This window comes from Rhinatrema bivittatum, chromosome 7 (genome assembly GCF_901001135.1).
Source record: "Rhinatrema bivittatum chromosome 7, aRhiBiv1.1, whole genome shotgun sequence".
NCBI classification, from domain to species: Eukaryota; Metazoa; Chordata; class Amphibia; order Gymnophiona; family Rhinatrematidae; genus Rhinatrema; species Rhinatrema bivittatum.
In genome coordinates, this window is record NC_042621.1 from 152,721,518 (window position 1) to 152,743,334 (window position 21,817).

General features: G+C 42.5%; 1 protein-coding gene and 1 long non-coding RNA gene across 5 annotated transcripts in view; one reads left to right on the forward strand and one right to left on the reverse strand.

The window, feature by feature from the left end:
- Window positions 1–19,573, reverse strand: part of LOC115095540 — a 130,685-nt gene extending 111,112 nt beyond the window's left edge. Inside the window, exons 1-2 of the long non-coding RNA XR_003857804.1 lie at window positions 19,350–19,573; window positions 17,731–17,782 (exon numbers count right to left, since the gene is read on the reverse strand). This is a non-coding gene — a long non-coding RNA (uncharacterized LOC115095540). The remainder of the gene's footprint in view (window positions 1–17,730; window positions 17,783–19,349) is intronic.
- Window positions 1–21,817, forward strand: part of SHLD2 (shieldin complex subunit 2) — a 202,111-nt gene that overhangs the window by 111,340 nt on the left and 68,954 nt on the right. For 3 of the 4 annotated variants that reach the window (XM_029609425.1, XM_029609427.1, XM_029609426.1), the window contains 2 exons: window positions 15,704–17,214; window positions 17,589–17,696. In XM_029609425.1, the coding sequence (XP_029465285.1) occupies window positions 15,729–17,214; window positions 17,589–17,696 (1,594 nt within the window). In that variant the 5' untranslated portion in view covers window positions 15,704–15,728. The remainder of the gene's footprint in view (window positions 1–15,703; window positions 17,215–17,588; window positions 17,697–21,817) is intronic. The other variant, XM_029609428.1, reaches the window with a different exon arrangement.

The following is a 21,817-nucleotide window of genomic DNA, read 5'->3' on the forward strand; positions in this document are numbered from 1 at the left end:
GCTACTATGTCCCTGAAGGTCTCATCTATATACCTCTCTGTCTGCCTCAGCTCCTCCAGGTCTGAAACTCTAGCCTCCAGAGATCGGACTCGTTCTCTGAGAGCCAGGAGTTCTTTGCATCGCATGCAGATGTACAACTTCTCACCAGCGGGTAAAAAATCATACATGTGACACTCGATACAAAAGACAGGGAAGCCCCCCTCTTGCTGCTGGGCTGCTGCCTTCATCTCAATTTTGTTCAGTTCCTAGGTAAGTTTTAGGTTGCTATGGGAGTAGGAATGTGTCTAATTAACGTCCTTTAAAATCAGGTAGGTTTTAAAAGGGTTACGAGCATAAGTTATGCGCGTAACCCTTTCAAAACCCCCCTGCGCGCGCCGAGCTTAAGTCCCGGGGCTTTGCTAGGGGGGCGTGTCGGGGGGCGGCGTGAATGTCGGGGGTGTGGCCGAGGCCTCCGAAATTGCTCCCAGGCTGGGGAATCATGCGGCAGTGGCCGATCGGTGCACGTGAATTACGCCTGCTTGGAGCAGGCGTAACTTTCACGATAAAGGTAGAGGGGGGTGTAGATAGGGCTGGGGGGGGTCGGCTAGGGAGGGGAAGGGAGGGAAGGTGGGGGAAGGCTGGAGGAGAGTTCCCTCCGAGGCCGCTCGATTTCGGAGCGGCCTCGGAGGGAACGAGCAGCGCGCGCATGGCTCGGCACGTGCAAGGTTCACAAATGTGCACCCCCTTGCACGCGCTGACCCCGGATTTTATAAGATATGCACGGCTACGTGCGTATCTTATAAAATTCGGCATACTTTTGTTTGCGCCTGGTGCGCGAACAAAAGTACGCGCCGGCGTACATTTATAAAATCTACCACACTATGGTACTGGCCTACAGGGGTCTGATCAAACTCTCAATAAAGTGTTTTTTGGGGGTTTTTTTGTGAAAGTGGCACCTGCCTATAAATTAAAGGATGAGCTAGGGGTGGGTGGGCGATGGGTGGGAGGGTTGGGAAATACAAACAGTCTAACTTCAGTTAGTCAGCCAGAGTGACTCACTGCTCTCTTGCAGGCCGATACAGTAAAGCGCGGCCGCAGTTACCCTGTTTCTAACCCGCTGTGTACTCACAATTTGTCTGCGTAAGTCCAACCTGCGATTCACTATCTGTTTTTACCGATCCTTACCGCTTCTTTAACTCGACGCGTTTCCCTTTCCGCCCGCGGCATGTATATGTATGTAAACGATCCGATTAGCTATTCCCTCCCATACAGTAAAGTGCACCCTGACTATCGCCTTTTTAACCTGTTATCTTGACGCGTCTTTAACCTACTAATTTACCGCCTACCCTGACACTGGCGTTAGTGTGGTGAACTTAGCCGCCCAGTCCCAAACCAACCAAATCCACAGAAAAAAAATGCTTTTCGCACTTAGCCGCCCAGTCCCAAACCAACCCAATCCACAGAAAAAAATGCTTCTCGCACTTAGCCGCCCAGTCCCAAACCAACCCAATCCACAAAAAAAAAATGCTTCTCGCACTTAGCCGCCCAATCCCAAACCAACCCAATCCACAGAAAAAAAAATGCCACATGGCCTCCACAGTTCATGTCACACCTATGGCAAGGCTCGCCATGAGGGTAACCCAATGGACTTTAAAATCACAATGGATTCAAGCCATTCAACCACTATCCTCTCCAATTCAAGTATCCCACCAGCTACGTTCATCCCTGCTTTGGAGGGCGAACAAGAACAACTTGCGCAAGGGCCTACCCTTCCAACAACCAGTCCCACAGATAACTTTAACTACAGATGCATCCACCTTAGGTTGGGGAGCTCATATAGACACTCTCAAAACCCAAGGTACTTGGACAAAGCCCGAAGCAACATTTCAAATCAATTTCCTGGAACTTCAAGCTATACGTTATGCGCTGCATGCGTTCAAGGACTGCCTTTCACACAAGACTGTTCTCATCCAAACGGACAACACAGTTGCCATGTGGTACATCAACAAACAGGGAGGTACAGGCTCGTATCTCCTTTGTCAAGAAGCTGCACAGATTTGGGCCTGGGCCCTGAGCCACTCAATGTTCCTTCAGGCCACTTATCTGGCAGGTCTTCAAAATGTAGTGGCGGACCGACTCAGTCGTCAGTTCCAACCACACGAGTGGTCCCTGGATCCCTCGGTAGTGACCAAGATATTCCAGCGTTGGGGGCTACCAACAATAGACCTCTTTGTGTCTCATCTGAATCACAAAGTGGACAGATTCTGTTCTCTACACAAACAGCAGAACCAGCCAGCCAAGGACGCCTTTGCTCGCCCTTGGAACTCAGGCCTTCTATACGCGTATCCTCCAATACCGCTCATAACCAAAACTCTAGTGAAGCTACAACAGGACAGGGGGTCCATGATACTCATAGCCCCATATTGGCCTTGACAAGTATGGTTTCCCACACTTTTAGACCTCTCAGTCAGGGATCCCGTTCGACTGGGAGTAGCTCCCACTCTCATAACTCAGGATCAGGGCAGGTTGCGCCATCCCAACCTTCAATCCCTATCCCTGACAGCATGGATGTTGAAAGCTTGATCTTACAACCACTCAATCTTTCAACCAATGTAACTCAAGTGCTTTTAGCATCACGTAAACCTTCCACACAAAAGAACTATTCCTCCAAATGGAAAAGGTTTACTTTGTGGTGCGGGCAAAAGAGTATAGATCCTTTCACCTGCCCCACTACTTCTCTACTAGACTACTTATACCATCTTTCAGAATCTGGTCTCCAGACTTCATCTGTAAGAGTACACTTAAGTGCAATCTCAGCTTACCATAACAAGATGGGCGATGCACCAATATCCATACAACCTCTTGTCAGTAGGTTTATGAGAGGTTTAACTCAACCTAGACCACCAAATTCAGGATGGGACCTGAATTTGGTTTTAACAAAGCTCATGCGTTCTCCTTTCGAACCCATGAATTCCTGTGCTGATAAGTTTCTCACATGGAAGACTATCTTCCTCATAGCCATTACATCAGCTAGAAGGGTTAGTGAGTTACAAGCACTGGTCACGTACTCACCCTATACAAAATTCCTACATGACAGAGTAGTTCTCCGTACACATCCAAAATTCCTTCCCAAAGTAGTTACGGAATTTTACTTGAACCAATCCATAGTCTTACCCACATTCTTTCCAAGGCCTCATTCTTACCAAGGAGGACGTGCCTTACATACCTTGGACTGTAAACATGCTTTAGCATTTTACTTAGACCGCACTGCAGTCCACAGGAAATCCACTCAACTATTTGTATCTTATGATCCAAACAAACAGGGTTAAGCAGTGGGCAAACATACTCTATCCAACTGGTTAGCAGATTGCATACAGTTTTGCTAAGAAACTTTACTCGCCCTTTACTCGCGCCTTTACTCGCCCTCTCCAAGGGCGAGTAAAGGCGCATTCAGTAAGAGCAAATGTCAACTTCAGTAGCACACTACCGTTCAGTGCCAATTCTTGACATATGAAAAGCAGCAACATGGAGTTCTCTTCACACCTTTGCAGCTCATTACTGTTTAGACAAAGAAGGACGACAAGATTCAGCCTATGGCAATCTGTCTTGAAGAACTTGTTTCCAGTTTAATCCCAACTCCTTCTACATCCAACCTGCTGTGATTTTCGGCTGTCTCATTTTCAACAACAATACTTCACTGTTGCTTCACTACAAAATGACTCAGCCTCTAGCTTGTTAATCACCCATATGTGAGGACTAGCATCCTGCTTGTCCTGGGATAAAGCAAAATTGCTTACCTTGTAATAGGTGTTATCCCAGGACAGCAGGATGTAGTCCTCACAGAACCCACCCGCCACCCCGCGGAGTTGGGTATGCTTCCTTTTATTATTTTATTTTTGCTAAAGCTTATTGCTACATACGAGACTGAAGAGAGACCCCTGTGGCAGAGAATATCATGGCATGCTGGGCATGCTCAGTGGGCTCAGAGTGCCAGTCAAAAGTTTCTAGAAACTTTGACAGAAAGTTTTCCCGCAATAGGGCTCCGTCAGTGACGTCACCCATATGTGAGGACTACATCCTGCTGTCCTGGGGTAACTCCTATTACAAGGTAAGCAATTTTGCTTTCTTGTTGCTTATAATGGCCGCCAGCAAGAGCATCAAGTGTGAATTGCAATACATGAGCTCTCTGGCACTAAACGATCGAAGACCAACCCGCCCACACTGGTGAAAGTTAGGCCGCTGCGGGATAAGAGAGAAGCATCAGACTCAATGTTGGCAGAAATTCAGAGCTTGCGAGAGCTCTTGGTAGCTCATTTTTCTGCAACCTGAGAAATTAAAACTGATGTTGAAAGACTGGTTGGTCAACTCACCTCCCTAAAGTCAGAGGTGAGTTACTGCAAAGAGCAACTTGAATCTCTCGACAAAATCCCAGAGCAAATGTGTCACCAGGCCTCCAATATCGCAGACATCTAAGCGGCAATTGAGGACCTCTCCAACTGCAACAGGAAGAGCAATATTCACATTTTGGGCATCAAGGAGGGATCAGAAGGCTCTGACATGATCCATTTCTTGGAGTCTTTAATTACAAAAATTCTTCCTATTCATTTTGCTAAACCTTTAGAAATAGAGAGGGTGCACAGGGTACCTTCTCGGCCTCTCGTGAATGCAAAATATCCATGGCCTATTGTCGCCAAGATTCTGCAGTATCCCCAAGTCCTAGCCATCTTTGCAGCAGCAAAAGCTAAAACCCCATTGTTCCATGGTGGCAATAAAGTTCTCTTTGTTCCCAACTTAGCAAAAACTAAGGCGCACCGTCAGGGCCAGTTTCTGGCTTTTCGTCCACAATTGAGGGATATTGGAGCTAAGTATGGTCTGCTCTACCCAGCTCAAATGCGCATCACTTATAATGACTGTTATACCTTCTGTGAAGATCCTGGCTCCCTGGAAGAATATATTGCCACAGTGAAAGAGGCCAAAGTGATGACATGACTGGCAGCCTCTACTTCCGAGGTCCTTCTCAAGTAATACCTTCTTCATCGCCAGTTTGGAATTGTGAATTTGTGCACCATAGTTTTCTTTTTAAATTTCCTTTTTTTGGACCTGGTTGCCGAAGATAAGCCTGGCAACTTTTCATTTCCTCCGTAGGCAATCAGTGCAGTGCTTGATATTTTGTTCATTTTGCCTGTATCACAATTTGAAATTCTATGCTTTATGTACATGAACTCCAAAGCATATCTTTGTATATTTCTTGGGGGGTTGTATGTAGGAAATAAATCAATTCTGGCACTTATCGCAAATTGCAAAAAAGTTATCGTAATTTGCGATAAGATAGCGCTTTGCATTGGTATTAGTGCAAATTGAGATAAACTGCCTATTACCATAAAACACACTCCTTTTTCTATTGCATGCGATATTTAGTGCATTTTGATAAATCAGGCCATAGTTTTTTTTTTTATTTCAAAATCTCTGCTGCCTGAAGTAAAAAGTGCAGAGATTCTGCCCATATTGATCTGAAATCATGCAGCCGTCACCCTGTCTCTCCTAATGCTTCCCCAGCAACGTAGATCTCCTATATGATGTTTTAGTTCTGTTTTACTTGAGGACCCAGCTTTTTGGATCAGCTTTGCATATCTATCTTTGATTATTTTAAAACCAACGACACAGATGATCTCCCTGAGTCTTTTATTTGGGATGCATTCAAAGCAATCATCAGAAGTATGATTATTAGCTATTCGGCACATTGTAATAAAACTTGTAAGGCTGAAATAAATCGCTTAGAGATTGAGATTTCTAGATTGGAGACAGAGCATATACATATAGGTTCCACTGACTGCCTGCTCCAAAACAATAAGCTGAAATACCAATATAATTCCTTGCATAGTCAACAGGCTGGTCACCCAATTTTTCTCAAAAAAGCTAAATATTTTTCTGACAATAATAAATCAGGTAGACTCTTGGCACAGTACCTAGCTGTAAAGAAAAATAGAACCAAAATTCATGCTATCAAATCACCTCAGAACCAGGTGCTTACTCATGATGATGAGATCATGGAACAATTTAAACAATACTATACCTCTCTTTACTCCTTGGAAGTCTCTAATGTGGACTGCCAGCAAGAGTCCTTCATTTCTCAGTTGCACCATCTGAATCAGAGTATAGCTGACAAAACGTTTTTTGGATTCGTCATTGCAAATTACAGAGTATGACGGGACAATAGGCTTTCTTCCCACTTGTAAGTCGCCTGGCCCTGATGGCCTCTCTGTGGAGTTCTGAGGAGCATTTCGAGACCTACTGTCCCTCAGGCTCTTGAAGCTCTATCTCTCTTTTTTCTCTTCTGGATGGGCAGAGGGTAGTTTTTCTGAAGCTAATATTGTTCTGCTGGAAAAACCTGGCAGGGATCCCCTTTTAGTTCAAAACTATAGACCAATTTCACTTCTAAATGTGGTTTATAAAATTTACTCTAAAGCCCTGGCTACCTGCCTGAATTCATTCCTTTGGGATCTGATTCATCCTGACCAAACTGGTTTCCTAAATGGGAGGAAAATATTTGACAATGCATGTCTCTTTCATAATATTGTTCATATTGCTCAGACTCAAAATATGCCCATTCTTGCTATGTCAATTGATGCTGAAAAAGCTTCTGACCGGGTAGAATGGGCATATATGTTTAGAGTTTTGGACTGATTTGGTTTTGGCTCTGCCTTCATACAGTATATTAAAGTCCTTTACAATAACCCTACTTCAAGACTGATGGCAAATAGCACCCTATCAGAGAGTTTTGTATTAAGATGGGGAACATGCCAGGGGTGTTCCGTACATAAGAACATAAGATATGCCATTCTGGGTTAGACCAAGAGTCCATCAAGCCCAGTATCCTGTTTTCAACAGTGGCCAATCCAAGTCACAAGTACTTGGCAAATCACAGGCTACTATTGCTTAATAATTACCGTAATAGCACTTTATGCATTTTTCCTCTAGGAACTTATCCAAACCTTTTTTTAAACCCAATTACACTAACTGCTGTAACCACATTCTCTGGCAATGAATTCCAGAGATTAACTATGCGCTGAGTGAAAAAGAATTATCTTCAATTTATTTTAAATGATCTACTTGTTAACTTCATGGAGTGCCCCCTGGTCCTTCAATTATCTGTGAGAATAAATAACTGATTTACATTAATTTGTTCAAGTCCTTTCATGATTTTGTAGACTTCTATCACATCCCCCCTCATTCATCTCTTCTCCAAACTGAACAGCCCTAACTTCTTTAGCTTTTCCTCATAGGGCAGCTGTTCTATGCCCCTTATCATTTTGGTTGCCCTTCTCTGCACTTTCTCCAGTGCACCTATATCGTTTTTGAGATGTGGTGACCAGAATTGCAAACAGTATTCAAGGAGCGGTCTCACCGCGGAGCAATACAGAGGCATTATGGCATCCTCCATTTTATTTGCCATTCCCTTCCTAATAATTTCTATCATTCTGTTTGCTTTTTTGATCACTACAGCACACTGGGCCGATGATTTAAATGTATTATCTACTATGTTGCCTAGATCTCTTTCCTGGGTGGTAACTCCTAAAATAGAACCTAACATTGTGTAACTACAGCAAGGGTTTTTTTTCCCTATATGAATCACTTTGCACTTGTCCATGTTAAATTTCATTTGCCATTTGGAAGTCCAATCTTGCAGTCTCAAAAGGTCCTCCTGCAATTCATCATAATCCACTTGAAATGTAACTACTCTGCATAATTTTGTGTCATCCGCAAATCTGGTCACCTCCCTTGACATACCCCTTTCTAGTTGATTTATAAATATATTAAAAAGCACCAGTCCAAGTACAGATCCCTGAGGCACTCCACTGTTTAAATTTTTCCATTGTGAAATTGACCATTTAATCCAGTGGTTCTCAACCCTGTCCTGGGGACACCCCCAGCCAGTCGGGTTTTCATGATATCCACAATGAATATGCATGAGAGAAAATTTGCATACTCTGCCTCCACAACATGCATACTCTGCCTCCACAACATGCACAACATGCATACTCTGCCTCCACAACATGCATACTCTGCCTCCACAACATGCAAATTTTCTCTCATGCATATTCATTGTGGATATCATGAAAACCCGACTGGCTGGGGGGGCCCCCAGGACAGGGTTGAGAACCACTGATTTAATCCTACATTATGTTTCCTGTATTTTAACCAGCTTGCAATCCACAAAAGGACATCGCCTCCTATCCCATGACTTTTTAGTTTTCTTAGAGGCCTCTCATGTGGGACTTTTGTTGAACGCCTTCTGAAAATCCAAATATACCACATCTACTGGTTCACCTTTGTCCACATGTTTATTCACCCCTTCAAAAAAATATAGGAAATGTGGGAGGCAAGACTTCCTTTGGGTAAATCCATATTTACTGTGTCCCATCAAACAATGTCTATCTAAATGTTTTGTGATTTTATTCTTTAAAACAGTTTTCACAATTTTTCCCAGCACTGAAGTCAGGCTCACTGGTCTAAGGTTTCCTGAATCACCCCTGGATCCCTTTTTAAACATAGAGATTACATTGGCCATTTTCCAGTCTTCAGGTACATTGGATGATTTTAATGATAGGTCACAAATTAATTGAAATAGATCTGAAATTTCATTTTTTAGCTCTTTCAGAACTCTGGGGTGGATACCATCCGGTCCAGGTGATTTACTACTTTTCAGTTTGTCAATCAGACCTACCACACCTTCCAGGTTCACCGTGATTTAGTTCCCTCTTTCCTCTTCTTTTTATCCTGTCTTTGGAACCCCTCCTAATTGGCACTTTATCAAAATATAGGTATTCAGGGACTCACTTATGATTAGCACACTTGCAAGGTAATTGCTTATGCAGATGATCTTTTATTGTTTCTTTCTCAGATGACTCCCTTCCTACTCTCTTATAGTTTTTTTCTAATTTTTCTGCTTTTTCCAGATATAAGGTAAACTGGGACAAAACGGAATTAATGTCATTGAATATTTATAGCACACCTCCAGTTTTACCCGGCTTCGACTGCAAGTGGTCCCCAGATGGATTTAAATATCTTGGCATGCACTTTTTTCCCCACACTGACTGCTTGATGATTGATATTCAGTCTCACCTGTCATGCCTTGTTGTTGACACTGCCAGCAGATGTTCCCCTCTTCACCTTTCTTGGTGGTCCTTGCTTCACAGATTAACTATATATTGAGTATGGCACCAGAACTTCTTCCCCTGGCCTTTTACAGTTCCTTGTGTTATGAGCGCGCGCGGGCACGGTCGTCTCGAGCTGGCGGTGAGCCCTTGGGCCTCGGCGAAAGCTAGGGAGGAGCCCCAGCCACAACGTGGGAGGTGAGCTGGGCAGGCATGGTGAGCCAGGCGGGTACAGAAGCAGGCACAGAGTCTGACCCTCAGCCGGACCTGCACGCCCATGGTAGCCAACACTGGGAAGTTGACTGATGAACGGTCCTCCGACTGTTCCCGGCCCTTTTGGACCTGCCGCTGGGAACGGCAATGGGCAGCAGGCCGGACAGAGGCGAGGGCAGACAGAGTCCTTTACACTGAAGACGTCAGACGGGGGCTGAAGCAGACATCCAAGACAGGCTGAAGCAAGACGTTGGAGACATCAGGGCAAGGCTGAAGCGAGACATTGTAGAAGAGGGCAGGAAAGGTCCAGGCGAGCAGGAACTCCGATGCTGGGATACTGACATCCGAAGCCCCTTCGGCTGGCAGGAACAGAAGCTCAAGAGCCCGGGGGACGAATCCCTCCTGTTGGCCACTCCAGGGCCCAACAGGACAGAAGGCTCAGGAACCAGACGAAGACACAGGGCAGAACAACTGGAACAGGAACAGGATCAGGCAGCTTCAGGAACAGACATCAAGGCAAGGTCAGGAACAGACATCAAGGCAAGGTCAGGAACAGACATCAAGGCAAGGTCAGGACAAGGAGCCATCAATACATGGAGGACCTGGATCGGCAAGGTTACAGGCGACTGTAATGCTCAATCTGCAGGCCAGTTGCAAATGACAAGAAAGTCCTTAAATACTGGAGGTTGTAGGCAACTCCCTAGGAGGAGCTTGCCAGGACCGCCCCTCGCTGGTCCTATAAATAAGGTGGAGAGCTGCGGGCCGGCCCCTAGGAGAAGGGTGTCGCCAAACAGGAAGTCCAAACGCTGGCATGCAAGCCACAGGCACAGCTAGGCCTCTCAGGCCCTGGAGCAAGTCCCGGGTGGAACACAGGCGAGGCCCTGGCTTCGGAGCGGCCTCCGGAGGAAGGTGAGAGACCACCTGTAGCGCAGCAACAGGGGGGATCGTAACACCTTGGATAAGAAGCTATCTATCTTTTTGTGGGCCGGGAAATCCCCTAGAATTGTGATGTGGAAATTGAAACTGACTAAGAAAAGTAGTGGAGTTGGATTCCCTAATTTTCATTATTTCCATAAGGCCTTTTTGATTCGCTATGGCATTAAATGGGTGGTCTCAGAAAATAAGCTCACTATTTATCTATCTGGTTGCTTTTGGAACGGGAGTTTAGTTTGCCCTTCTCATTACCTTTACTTCCAGGCATGAAACTTCCACCTTGTATGCAGAGAATTCCTACAGTTTTGGCCACTCATAAGGCCTTACATGCTCTGGATTCCTTGTTTAAAAAAAAAAGAAATGGAATATGAGCCACTATGCTTCCCTTTGGCACAATCCTACTCTCTTAATTGATAAGGTAATGATAAATTGGTCCATTTGGCAGAAGTGTGATATTTGGACACTTGGGCATCTTCTAGATGAGAATGGAATAGCTTCCTTCTCTATGTTAGCAAGCAAGTACAACTTACCCTCCTCCCAATTTTTCCTTTGGCTACAGCTGACTCATTGTCTACTATCCTAAACCATCACATAAGGGTAGTATACAATAATTACTACATATATCACATTACACTCATTTATTTTAATAAATTTGTCCAATACATAATTAATTTTAACCTATAACATTCCCATACATCATCTTCATTGAAACACCCATATTGCACATACTCTCCCCTATTGCACATATATCAATATCCCCTAAAATATCCAGCATTCATCCTCATACATCCATCCACATTCATTAAGCCCCAATAGGGCAATATTAAAATTAAATCCCCACCCCCAATATAGATGTAATCACTTTCCCCTTAATTTTTTACATATATTAATTTGTTCATAACCAAAACATTTTGTTTCATATTATTACACACAATTTTTTCATATATTAGTATTTTCAAAGGACTATATCATATATTAGTATTAGCACAACCCTACAAGGACCCTTGTTTCGCCCTATATAGCTTCTTCAGGGGTTATTTCTTCTCCAACATCTTCATATACTTAATGGTGTTCCTACTGTCCATTATTCCAAGTATAATACTTTGTATACGGGTGCCCCAATACTCATATTTTAAACGTCACTTCAATAATCCTCATTGCATCCTAATTTCAACCAGGCCAGTAGCAAAAGCCAATTCAACTCCCGAATTTTTCTTTCTCCTATCCAAATTTCTCACGGGGAATAATTGCTTCAACAGACGCTAACCTTCAATGTTTCATCACTCCCGTTAGTGCGCACTAACCGAAAAACCGATTTTTTTACAAAAGAAAACCATGCCAATCAGATTCCCCCCCCCCCCTCCCCCAGCCGAAATCAGTCGTTAAAACGATTGGGCACACGATTCACATCCCTAGTAGACTGACCTGTCAAATTATATACTGATCCATTATCGCTAATACTTCTAATTATAATATGATTTCTTAATGAATAGTGTATATCTTGGATCATTTATTGTGGGCTTGTTAGATATGTGGTACTAAATTGTGATTTTTGATCTCTTTTGTTTTTTGGTTAATGTTGTAATACCACATGTATTGCCTTTCAAGTGGAAATGCTTAATATTATATTGTAAAATGCATAAATAAAAAATGTTTTAAAAAATGTATGCATTTTTCAGATACATTTCAAGAATCTATTTGAACAGCAAGCTGTAAGAGAATAACAGAAAATACTAAGACTAATAGTAATAATATTATGTAGTAACAGTTTACATCTCATACAATTTCAGTCCTCTGTTGGAGGGATCCAAGAACACAGCCCCAGGTATATAATACTTTAATCTTTATAAGTCAATTACTAGCAGAACGGGGAGGGGGGGACCTAAATATAAAAATGAACAGACTCATAGCTGGACATCTGGCACTCTGCTAACAGAAATAGGAGAAGAGGTTCTTAAAGCTTTTATGAGTTGACTAGTGGATATCAGACATCTATTGTACATATGGTTATGGAATCTTCCTTCATTTGTATTTGTTTCATTTCTGGTTTTGTTTATATGAAAATGCAATAAACAGTTTTGAACACAAAAAAAACCACGTTAATGCATTTTGATAAATAGGCCCCTTAGTAACTAAGGATTAAATTTATTTCACCAAAGTGTGAAGTTAAACAATAAAACTTGAAAACTATCATATTATTTCTTCATTTGGGATATATTGTCCATTATTTGAATGGGTAGAAATGGCAAGGATAGGAGGAGGCGTGAAGGAGAGAGAGGTGTCCGCTCCTTCTGTGGAGAGTATCAGCTGGTGAGAATCAACTGCGAAAGACTGAGTCGCTGGGAGGTGACGTCAGCCCGACGCTTACCCCACCCCCCCTCGCTATAAAATCTTTCGAGGGAGAATACCAAACCAGGAGGAGGTGTGAAGGAGAGAGAGGTGTCCGCTCCTTCTGTGGAGAGTATCAGTTGGTGAGAATCAACTGCGAAAGACTGAGTCGCTGGGAGGTGACGTCAGCCCGACGCTTACCCCACCCCCCCCTCGCTATAAAATCTTTCGAGGGAGAATACCAAACCAGGAGGAGGCGTGAAGGAGAGAGAGGTGTCCGCTCCTTCTGTGGAGAGTATCAGCTGGTGAGAATCAACTGCGAAAGACTGAGTTGCTGGGAGGTGACATCAGCCCGACGCTTACTCCACCCCCCCTCGCTATAAAATCTTTCGAGGGAGAATACCAAACCAGGAGGAGGCGTGAAGGAGAGAGAGGTGTCCGCTCCTTCTGTGGAGAGTATCAGCTGGTGAGAATCAACTGCAAAAGACTGAGTCGCTGGGAGGTGACGTCAGCCCGACGCTTACCCCACCCCCCCTCGCTATAAAATCTTTCGAGGGAGAATACCAAACCAGGAGGAGGCGTGAAGGAGAGAGAGGTGTCCGCTCATTCTGTGGAGAGTATCAGCTGGTGAGAATCAACTGCGAAAGACTGAGTCGCTGGGAGGTGACGTCAGCCCGACGCTTACCCCACCCCCCCTCGCTATAAAATCTTTCGAGGGAGAATACCAAACCAGGAGGAGGCGTGAAGGAGAGAGAGGTGTCCGCTCCTTCTGTGGAGAGTATCAGCTGGTGAGAATCAACTGCGAAAGACTGAGTCGCTGGGAGGTGACGTCAGCCCGACGCTTACCCACCCCCCCTCGCTATAAAATCTTTCGAGGGAGAATACCAAACCAGGAGGAGGCGTGAAGGAGAGAGAGGTGCCCGCTCCTTCTGTGGAGAGTATCAGCTGGTGAGAATCAACTGCGAAAGACTGAGTCGCTGGGAGGTGACGTCAGCCCGACGCTTACCCCACCCCCCTCGCTATAAAATCTTTCGAGGGGCGGCGCCCCGCTGCCGCCGGCGCCATGCCTAAGCCGCGCGCGCCTTTGACCGGCTTAGACCGGAAAAGACCGGGTACCGGCAGAGGGTGCTGCTGGTTTGTTGTTTCGATCTTTAACTACCTTCCATGGGGAGGAAAAGGAAGGCTAAGATCATAACCTCCTCATCTAGTCATCAAACACGCATCGGACCCATGAACCACCACGTGGTAAGGATGGTGGAACAGCCAAGGGAGGACAGTGGGGGTGCAGAGTCTTATGCATCTCTGAGTCCTGGCGAAGGCCCAAAGTCTCCCCCACAGCCAGCTGGTGTATTAACATCGGACCCAGCTGAGGAACCGGTAGGATTGGTCCAAAAGGACGTTAGCCTGAGTAATCAGGCTGAAGCCAATTGGACTGAGAAAAGTTCTTTCTTATTATTAGAGCAATTTAATTCTACCAGTATGAAGGATAGCTTGCCACATGGTGGAACCTTAGGGGGAAACCAAGGGAAGCTAACCTTAGAAGATCTGGGAAAAATGATAATGAAGATGGATAGTAACATTATTAAGATGAATAATTCATTGATGGTCACTATTAAAGAAAATAAGATGTGTATAGAAAATCATGAGAAGAAAATTGACAAATGTGAGAAGGATATGGTAACGGTCATAAATAAGATACAACTGATACAAGCATCAGAGAATGCTTTTATCAAAGATAGTTTGACTATCCATAAAGATATAGAATATATGGAAAATTTAATAAGGGTAAAAAATTTAAGATTAATAAATTTTCCAATGACTAGGCTCCTATCCCCTTGGGAATTATTTAAAAAATACCTCAAAGAGAATCTCTTATATGAGGAGGAAGAAATCCCTAAATTGTCTAAAAATTTTTATTTACCTCAGAAATCCCCTGGAGAATCCAGGGGGCAAGTTGTTAGGGAAGAACCCCCCTCACCAGGTCTATCGACTTTTCTAGAAGATTCGGTAGACCTGATAAATAAGAGGGCTACTCTGATAATATCTTGTATTTCCGAACAGGATAAGGAGAAATTATTTAAAAAATATTTCTCGGTTAAAGATATACCATTCTGTGGACATTGTGTTCAAATCTATCCTGATGTGGCTAGGGCCACTCAGGCTAGGAGGAGAACTTTCCTTACATTAAAACCTAGAGTTGTGGCACTAGGTGCTACCTTTTTTTTAAAATTCCCATGTTTGTGTTTGCTGAATTATAATGGAAGAAAATATGGGTTTTTGGACCCAATGCAATTAGAAAATTTCTTATTAGATAAACAACCTACTTCTGTATCAGAGACAGTAGCCACATAGAAATTTAAATACTCTCTTTCTGTATTTTCTATTAATTGATATTTGGTTACTAAAATATTAGTTATTCTTTGTCTCCTCCTAAATATAGGTAATTGTGGAAGTGTATAGAGTATTTTTATATTGTATTTACTTTATGTATGGAAAAGAAATACATATGCCACTTTTTTCTTTGTTTTCATAAATTGTAAAAATTGTGAAAATCAATAAAATATAAATTAAAAAAAAAAAAAAAAAAGAAATGGCAAGGATAGTAATACCTACAGTACCTGAATACAATCTGCTTTGAAGAGCCTGAAAGGCAGAATATAAATTGAATACAGAAATAATGAGCCTTCTACACCCCAAGGACAACAGAAAAGGCAAGTAGCAACTCAGATTAGAGCATGCAGAGCTAGACTTAAACTTAAGCTATTTACTATTTAGGATCTTGCCAGGTAATTGTGATCTGGATTGGCCACTATTGGAAAGAGGATACTGGGCCTGATGGACTCTCCAGTCTGACCCAGTATGGCAATTTTTATCTCTGTTACTATGGACAATGAGTAATTTATAAGCAGTTTGTAATTGGGAATGAAGTTCACCTGAAACTGTAGTTGACTTGCTTTGCACTACTACTTTGAGCCCTTCTTTCACTTTTGAAGATCATTCTTCATTTCCAAAGTGTTGCATATGCTGCATGCAAGTTATTGTCTCTGGGTTAATAGAAGTAAAAAATTGAGATTTTTTTTTTATTCCTTTTCTAGGGGAGACTACATTTTCTTCAGGAAGATGTCCAAACAACTTCAAATCCACATTTTTCTTGGGGCACCAATCATTGCAACACAGCAGGAGACCTCCAAAGAGCAGCGTCCTTCAGTAGCCAATGTTGAAACATGGAGAGAAAGTCATATTGTTTGCGACAAGCAGTTTTTCAGTGTTGGTGTTGATAAATGCAAGGCAGACAATGATAGCAAACAAGAAAACCTTGAGCTGGTGACGACTGGTGTATCTGAACTCTTTTCAACAGCACATGAAAGTGAAGCAGCATGCACAGAAGTTCACAAAACTACAACCAAAAGCCAGAATATTACAGCTGTCTTTGGTCATAAGATTTCTAAAGGTAGTGTCACAGATCAACATGTGATTAAAAAAGCCGATCAACAATATAGAAAGTTATGTGAGGCACACACAGATGGTCAGTGTGTTGTAGACATCACTGAAAAAGGCAATGAAAATGTGGGAAATTATTGTGCTGATATATCTGTTCTGATTTCCTGTACAAAACACATACAGCCATCTTCACTGGATCAAAACAATGATCCCTCACACCATCATAATATCCTTCATGAATCTATATGTCAGTACTTGGAGGCCTGTTTTCCTGACAGAGCAAAGCAATGGAAAGGGCCAAGAGAATCGGAGAGTGTCTGTCTCGAAGAAGTATCAGCTGATACTGAATTCCTTAGCATATTAACTGCAAGTCAAGTTGCAATTCAAGAAAAAAGACAGGTTAAAAAGCAAGATCATATGCAGAATGATGTTACACAAACGGAAGATTTTAGAAAAGACAAAGAAGCTTGCTCTGAATTATTTCAATCCAATCAGCTCTTTCTTGGAACCCACTTGATCAAGCATGAACCAAGTAAAGACACTGCCAGCTCACTTGAACTCTTCACTCCTGTGAGCCTGGAGACAACCAGTAACTGTGAGATGTTACACACAATTAAAGGCAGAGCCTGCCAGGAAAATACAGAGGCATCTTCAGAACTCTCAAGTGGGCTCAGGGAAGAACTTCAAACTGAGATTCATATCAAGCCATGGAGCTCAGGAATACTTTGCTCTCAGCTTGCTAAATCCAGTCTTGACTCCTCCAAGAGGAGGATGAGCATGCCTGAAGAGTTTGTAGATCATTCTAGCACTGCCTTTGAAAATCAGCAAGACTCAAAAAGAGTTAAGCAGATGCATTCCCCAGCTAATCATGGTTTGAAGGAAGACCTAAAGAAAGTGCTGGAGTTTCAACATCTCGTCAAGAAATCTGTCCTGCTTAGGAACTGTTGTTGCAAGTCCCAGAAGTATACTGTTTTGGTCACAGTGGTACATGCTTGCCGCATAAATGAAATACAGATAAAATCTGGACCTAAGGCTGGGTCTACAGTTCCCTTAGCAACCATTGTAGTGTTTGATCAATCAGAAGTTGAGAGAAAGGTTGTGTTGTGGAGATCTGCTGCATTTTGGTCTCTGACAGTATTTCCTGGAGATATTGTCTTACTCTCAGGTAAGAAGTGCACATTAAAGAATGGCACTTTGGCAACAACTAATCTGCAGCCTGGTTCAAAGAACATTAACTGATAGGAGAGGCCTGTTGAATCTTACCAGTGACGCCACATTGTATTTCTTCAAATTCCATTTTCTAGTGGTGACAGTGGTCTTAGCAAAACGTGTTGCAAGATAATAACTATTTTTTCATTGTTAAATAACTTTGCCTTCAGCTCAAGAGATCTGGCTCTTGCTACAGGCAGTTATTTTGCGATAATACTACTGAAGCAATATCACATATACTGGTCTACTTGCAGGAGGTAAACAACCTTAAGTCCGTTGCACAGCCCCTGTTGGGTTGATCTGAGTTGATATCTGCCTCTTTTATTCCAGATGTCTCTGTGTATGAAGACAGCTGGTATGGGGAGACAATGCTGCAAACATCTTTTGGAAGCCAGCTGTTGAATCTTGGACGCTGCTCAAGTCTTAATCATAAAGAGTGTAAGAACAGAATGCATGCTTTAAAATGACTTACTGTCCATAGAGTCTTCTCATAAATGTGAATGGTGTTCTCAGAAATTTTCAAGCTGAAATGACAGAATGTTTTGTGGAATAAATTTCCATTGGCTTTCTGATGAAGTGTCCCACAAACTGATATTTATAGTCCATATGTGGAAAAAGTGGATTGTGCTGTTCATTATAAAGACATTCAGCCAGTCAAATTGTTCTCTTTTCAGACCCTCCTTTGCTTCTAAATACTGTACAGTAGCAGTGAATGCAGTGGAATAAAACTTTTTCCTGTGGCACATATTTTAGCATTAATCCTTTTTAAGTAATCACATACATAAAGAGGACAATTTTCATAGGACTTTGCCTAGTGTCAGTAAGCCGTTATCCAAGTAAATTTTCTGGGTTGAAAATTGTTCCCCCCCCCCCCCCCCCCCTTCAGCAGACAAATCCAGCCACCGAGTTCTGTGAGAGCAAGGGAGAGAAAGAACATTCGGGGATTTCAAAATGAAATACGACCTTGCCCCTGCAGGCGGGACGTGCAGAGTCCGCGAGCACTTTTGTACACATGGAATTTGCCAAACCTAATTTTCAAAGGGAACGTGTACAAGACGTCTCCTTTTGAAAATTAAGTCTATGGGTAGCTGTCCCACAGCACTGAAAATTTCCCCCAAAGGTTATATCATGGATTACAATGAAATAAGCAGTGTTGTTGCCAGTATCTCTTTACTGTTTAATAGGGTCAGAATAAGCCTTCTTCTCCAGGCAGTAGGAAATGAAAACTTCCACTTAGATGTGGGTTGAAGGTGCACAGTTTTGTTTAGAACAAAGCAGCACAAAATAAAGGGGGCTGAAGGTAAACGTAGGGGCCTGCTATCCTTACTTCAGGTATAGACCCAAATGTAGGGATTGCCATTAGGCTCCATTTTTGGAGGATAGTTTGATGAGGCCTGGTTTTACCTCATTGCATGAAGAGATTTGTAGTTCTACATTTTTCCCACTGATTTCCTCAAGGAAATTAGAATTACAGAGGGATAAACCCAGGACTGAATCAATCTGTCCTCCAAAAAATGAGCCAAATGGTAACTCTAGGTGAACCCTCTCCACCGCCACAGTCCTACTCCTTATGCTAGGAAAGGTTTGGTCATTTTCGGTTCCTTTTAAACAGTGTTTGGCTAGGAACATGGCTAGGGATCCTCACTGCTCTCAGATACTCATTTTCTTGTAAACTCCTAATCTCCTGGAGATCATAAGGCTGGTGGAGTTTCTGTGACCCAGCACCCAGTCTACTTTTCCTCTGTACTCACAGTTTGTCTCTATCAGCAGGTCCAGGCATCTCGTCCATCCCTAGTAACCTCCAAGTTGACCTATTAATACTCCTTTAATTATTGATGTCTTCCACCTGGCCATAGCCAGAAAGGAGTCTGATCCTGCCCTCTTTATTGAAGCCCAGGAAGATGCACTAGTTGACCTCTGTTGATTTATGCTGACATCATCAATCTTCCTAGGGCTATTTTTCAACCAGGCACAATAGTTGACTCCTGCCAGCATCTTCTCATATTGTTCTGCCTTCCTATGCAGGACATTATTGCCTACATACCCTGTCACGTGTCTTTGTGCACAGGTTTTGCTCACCTGAACGCTTACCTTGTACTGTGTATTTCATGGTTCTAATGGCCAAGCCTTCTTAAATGTGGCAGGAGCAACGACTCTTAATGCATTGTATCTTGATTGAACATTTGATCTGTTGTTCCTTGTAGTTCGGGAACCATATCTTGGGGCAAGCAATGTGCTTGTTATGATTGCAAAAACAAAATATAACCCAGAGAGCAATGATAATCCTTCAGTCTTTACCGTACATTTCTGGCGAGAGGAAGACCCCAAGGAGGCCAGACAGTGATTCTGAAAGTTTGAGGTTATAGTTCCTGTGTAGTAACTGATTGTTAACAGTGAAAGTGACTTTAATTATTAAACTGAATAAGCATGACCTTGGTGGCACAGAGCAGCCACACACAGGAAATTAAGAAGGTTTTATTGTTACAAAGTAACTTTTATCTTCAGCAAGCCCCTTTAAATCCCTTCTGTTGCTCTCTAACAAAATTTTATAACTGCATGACAATTTCAGCCACAGTTAGGTTTTGTACAGGGTGGGGGTTATTATAAGAGGTCAATTTTCAATATACCCACAGTGGTGCAAAGTCCGTGGGTACTTTGCATCAAATTTCAAAGGGAAAGTTCAAGAGGACTTTTGGTTTGAAAATTACTGCAGGTACAAAGCACTTGTGGTCATGTGACTCAGTGCCGATAAATATCCATGCTTTGTGGACTTTTATCTGCAGTGACGGTGGGTAATTTTGCGATTGCCAGCTGACGCAGGCAAGACACTTTTCACCCATGTAAACCACTTAAAAAAGTGTCTCTGATGCTTTGGACTCATGGCATGTTTATATGTTGTGCTACAAATATGTGGCCAGACAGAATTATTATCAAAACTAATATTGAGCTGTTGATCTGGGTCAGCGGAAAATTCTTTCCCTGCCACCACAACTGATAATGGTTTTGTAGTGTAATATGCTGGATTTGTTAACCTGTCCAGGGAGAATACGAGGAATACCACAATTAACAAATGTATCTCTGTCTGGATAGTCAAACAAATTAGTCTTCAATAAGTGATAATGTTCAATTTTATTGTCTAGCCCTTGGTGCAATGCTGAAGGTTGTGTTTGTGCAGGACTCCGATTATTTCCTGTTTTGTGCTCTGCATTTAAAAGACATAGGCACAACTATACAAGAGTTATGTTGTTGCCTTCAAAATACAGCTTTTATTTTATAATCGATCATTACACATTCCCTATGGGCCAGAATCAAATCTCTGAATGTGTATGTAGTTGTATTTCTATCTACTATCAAAATTACTTAAATCACTAAGTAACATACAAGAAAGAGAGTGTTATCCACACTCCGAATGACTACATAAATACAGTATGCAGTAGTAGTAACTCACTATAGTCCCGCTGGTGTACAGAGGGACTATAATGAGTACTGAAAACTTTTTTTAAAAGAAAGTAAAATGTTGCCGTTTTATAATGGCACTGCTGATAACAGATGTGCCTCAAAGGATCATGATGCGCTTAATCTGTTGCCTTTCATTGTTACCTAGATTAGTATCTGTTTGAGAGATGGCTGTTCTATTAGCCAATGTAATTTAAGCAATTGATAAAAATGTTCTTTTCTGTGGCAATCCAATTTTTTTTCTAAATTCAATGATGTCTTCCATGCCCTTGAGCAGGAATTTTGCATAATCTTGTTTTGGCCATTTTCTGTTACTGGTTTACAAGGTGTACCAAATATCATCATTGTTTTTCTTTGTGGAATCAGTGGAGCAATTGCTTTTTATGGGTTAATAGTTTGTAGTTAAATAATAGTGTTTGCAGATGAACAGGACTGAGCAGCCTTTCTCCAGTCAAGTTTTGCAATAATCTGAATAGTATGATTAATGATTGATGCAATCTCCATCAAGTAGTATTTAACAATTAGTATAAAGGTTGTGGCATTAATTGTCTTTGAGAACAATTTGATGTGGTTGCAGAAATTATCTGGAAATGATTAGTGGGGACAGGTTCATTCAGTATCCCTATAATCTGGAAGAAACAAAAATCTGCTATATATTCAGTGGGCTATATGAAATAAGTTACTGGGCTTGCTAATAGCATAATGTACTCTCACATTTAATCTCCAAGAAATGGAGGAGTGGTCTACTGGTTAGAGAGCAGTCTGAAAACCAGGAAAGCCAATGTTCAGACCCCACTGATGCTCCCTGTGACATTGGGCAAGTCACTTCACCCTCCATTGCCTCAGGTACAAACTTAGGAGGACATTTATTAAGCCGCGATACTAGGAAACCGTGTGCTATTTTCCCCGGCAGTAAAATACCCCAGTTTAGCTGAGTCCCACCAAAACTGTGTGATGGCAGGCCTGGGCTGTGGGACTACCATGATTTAAAGGGTCCAAATGGCCCAGATTAACACCAGGAGTTTCAGAAGCCCCCCCCCCCCCCTGTCCCATCCTCTTCCTGAGGCAGCCAAAGTTCAAAAAATAAACTTTAACCCTCCTAA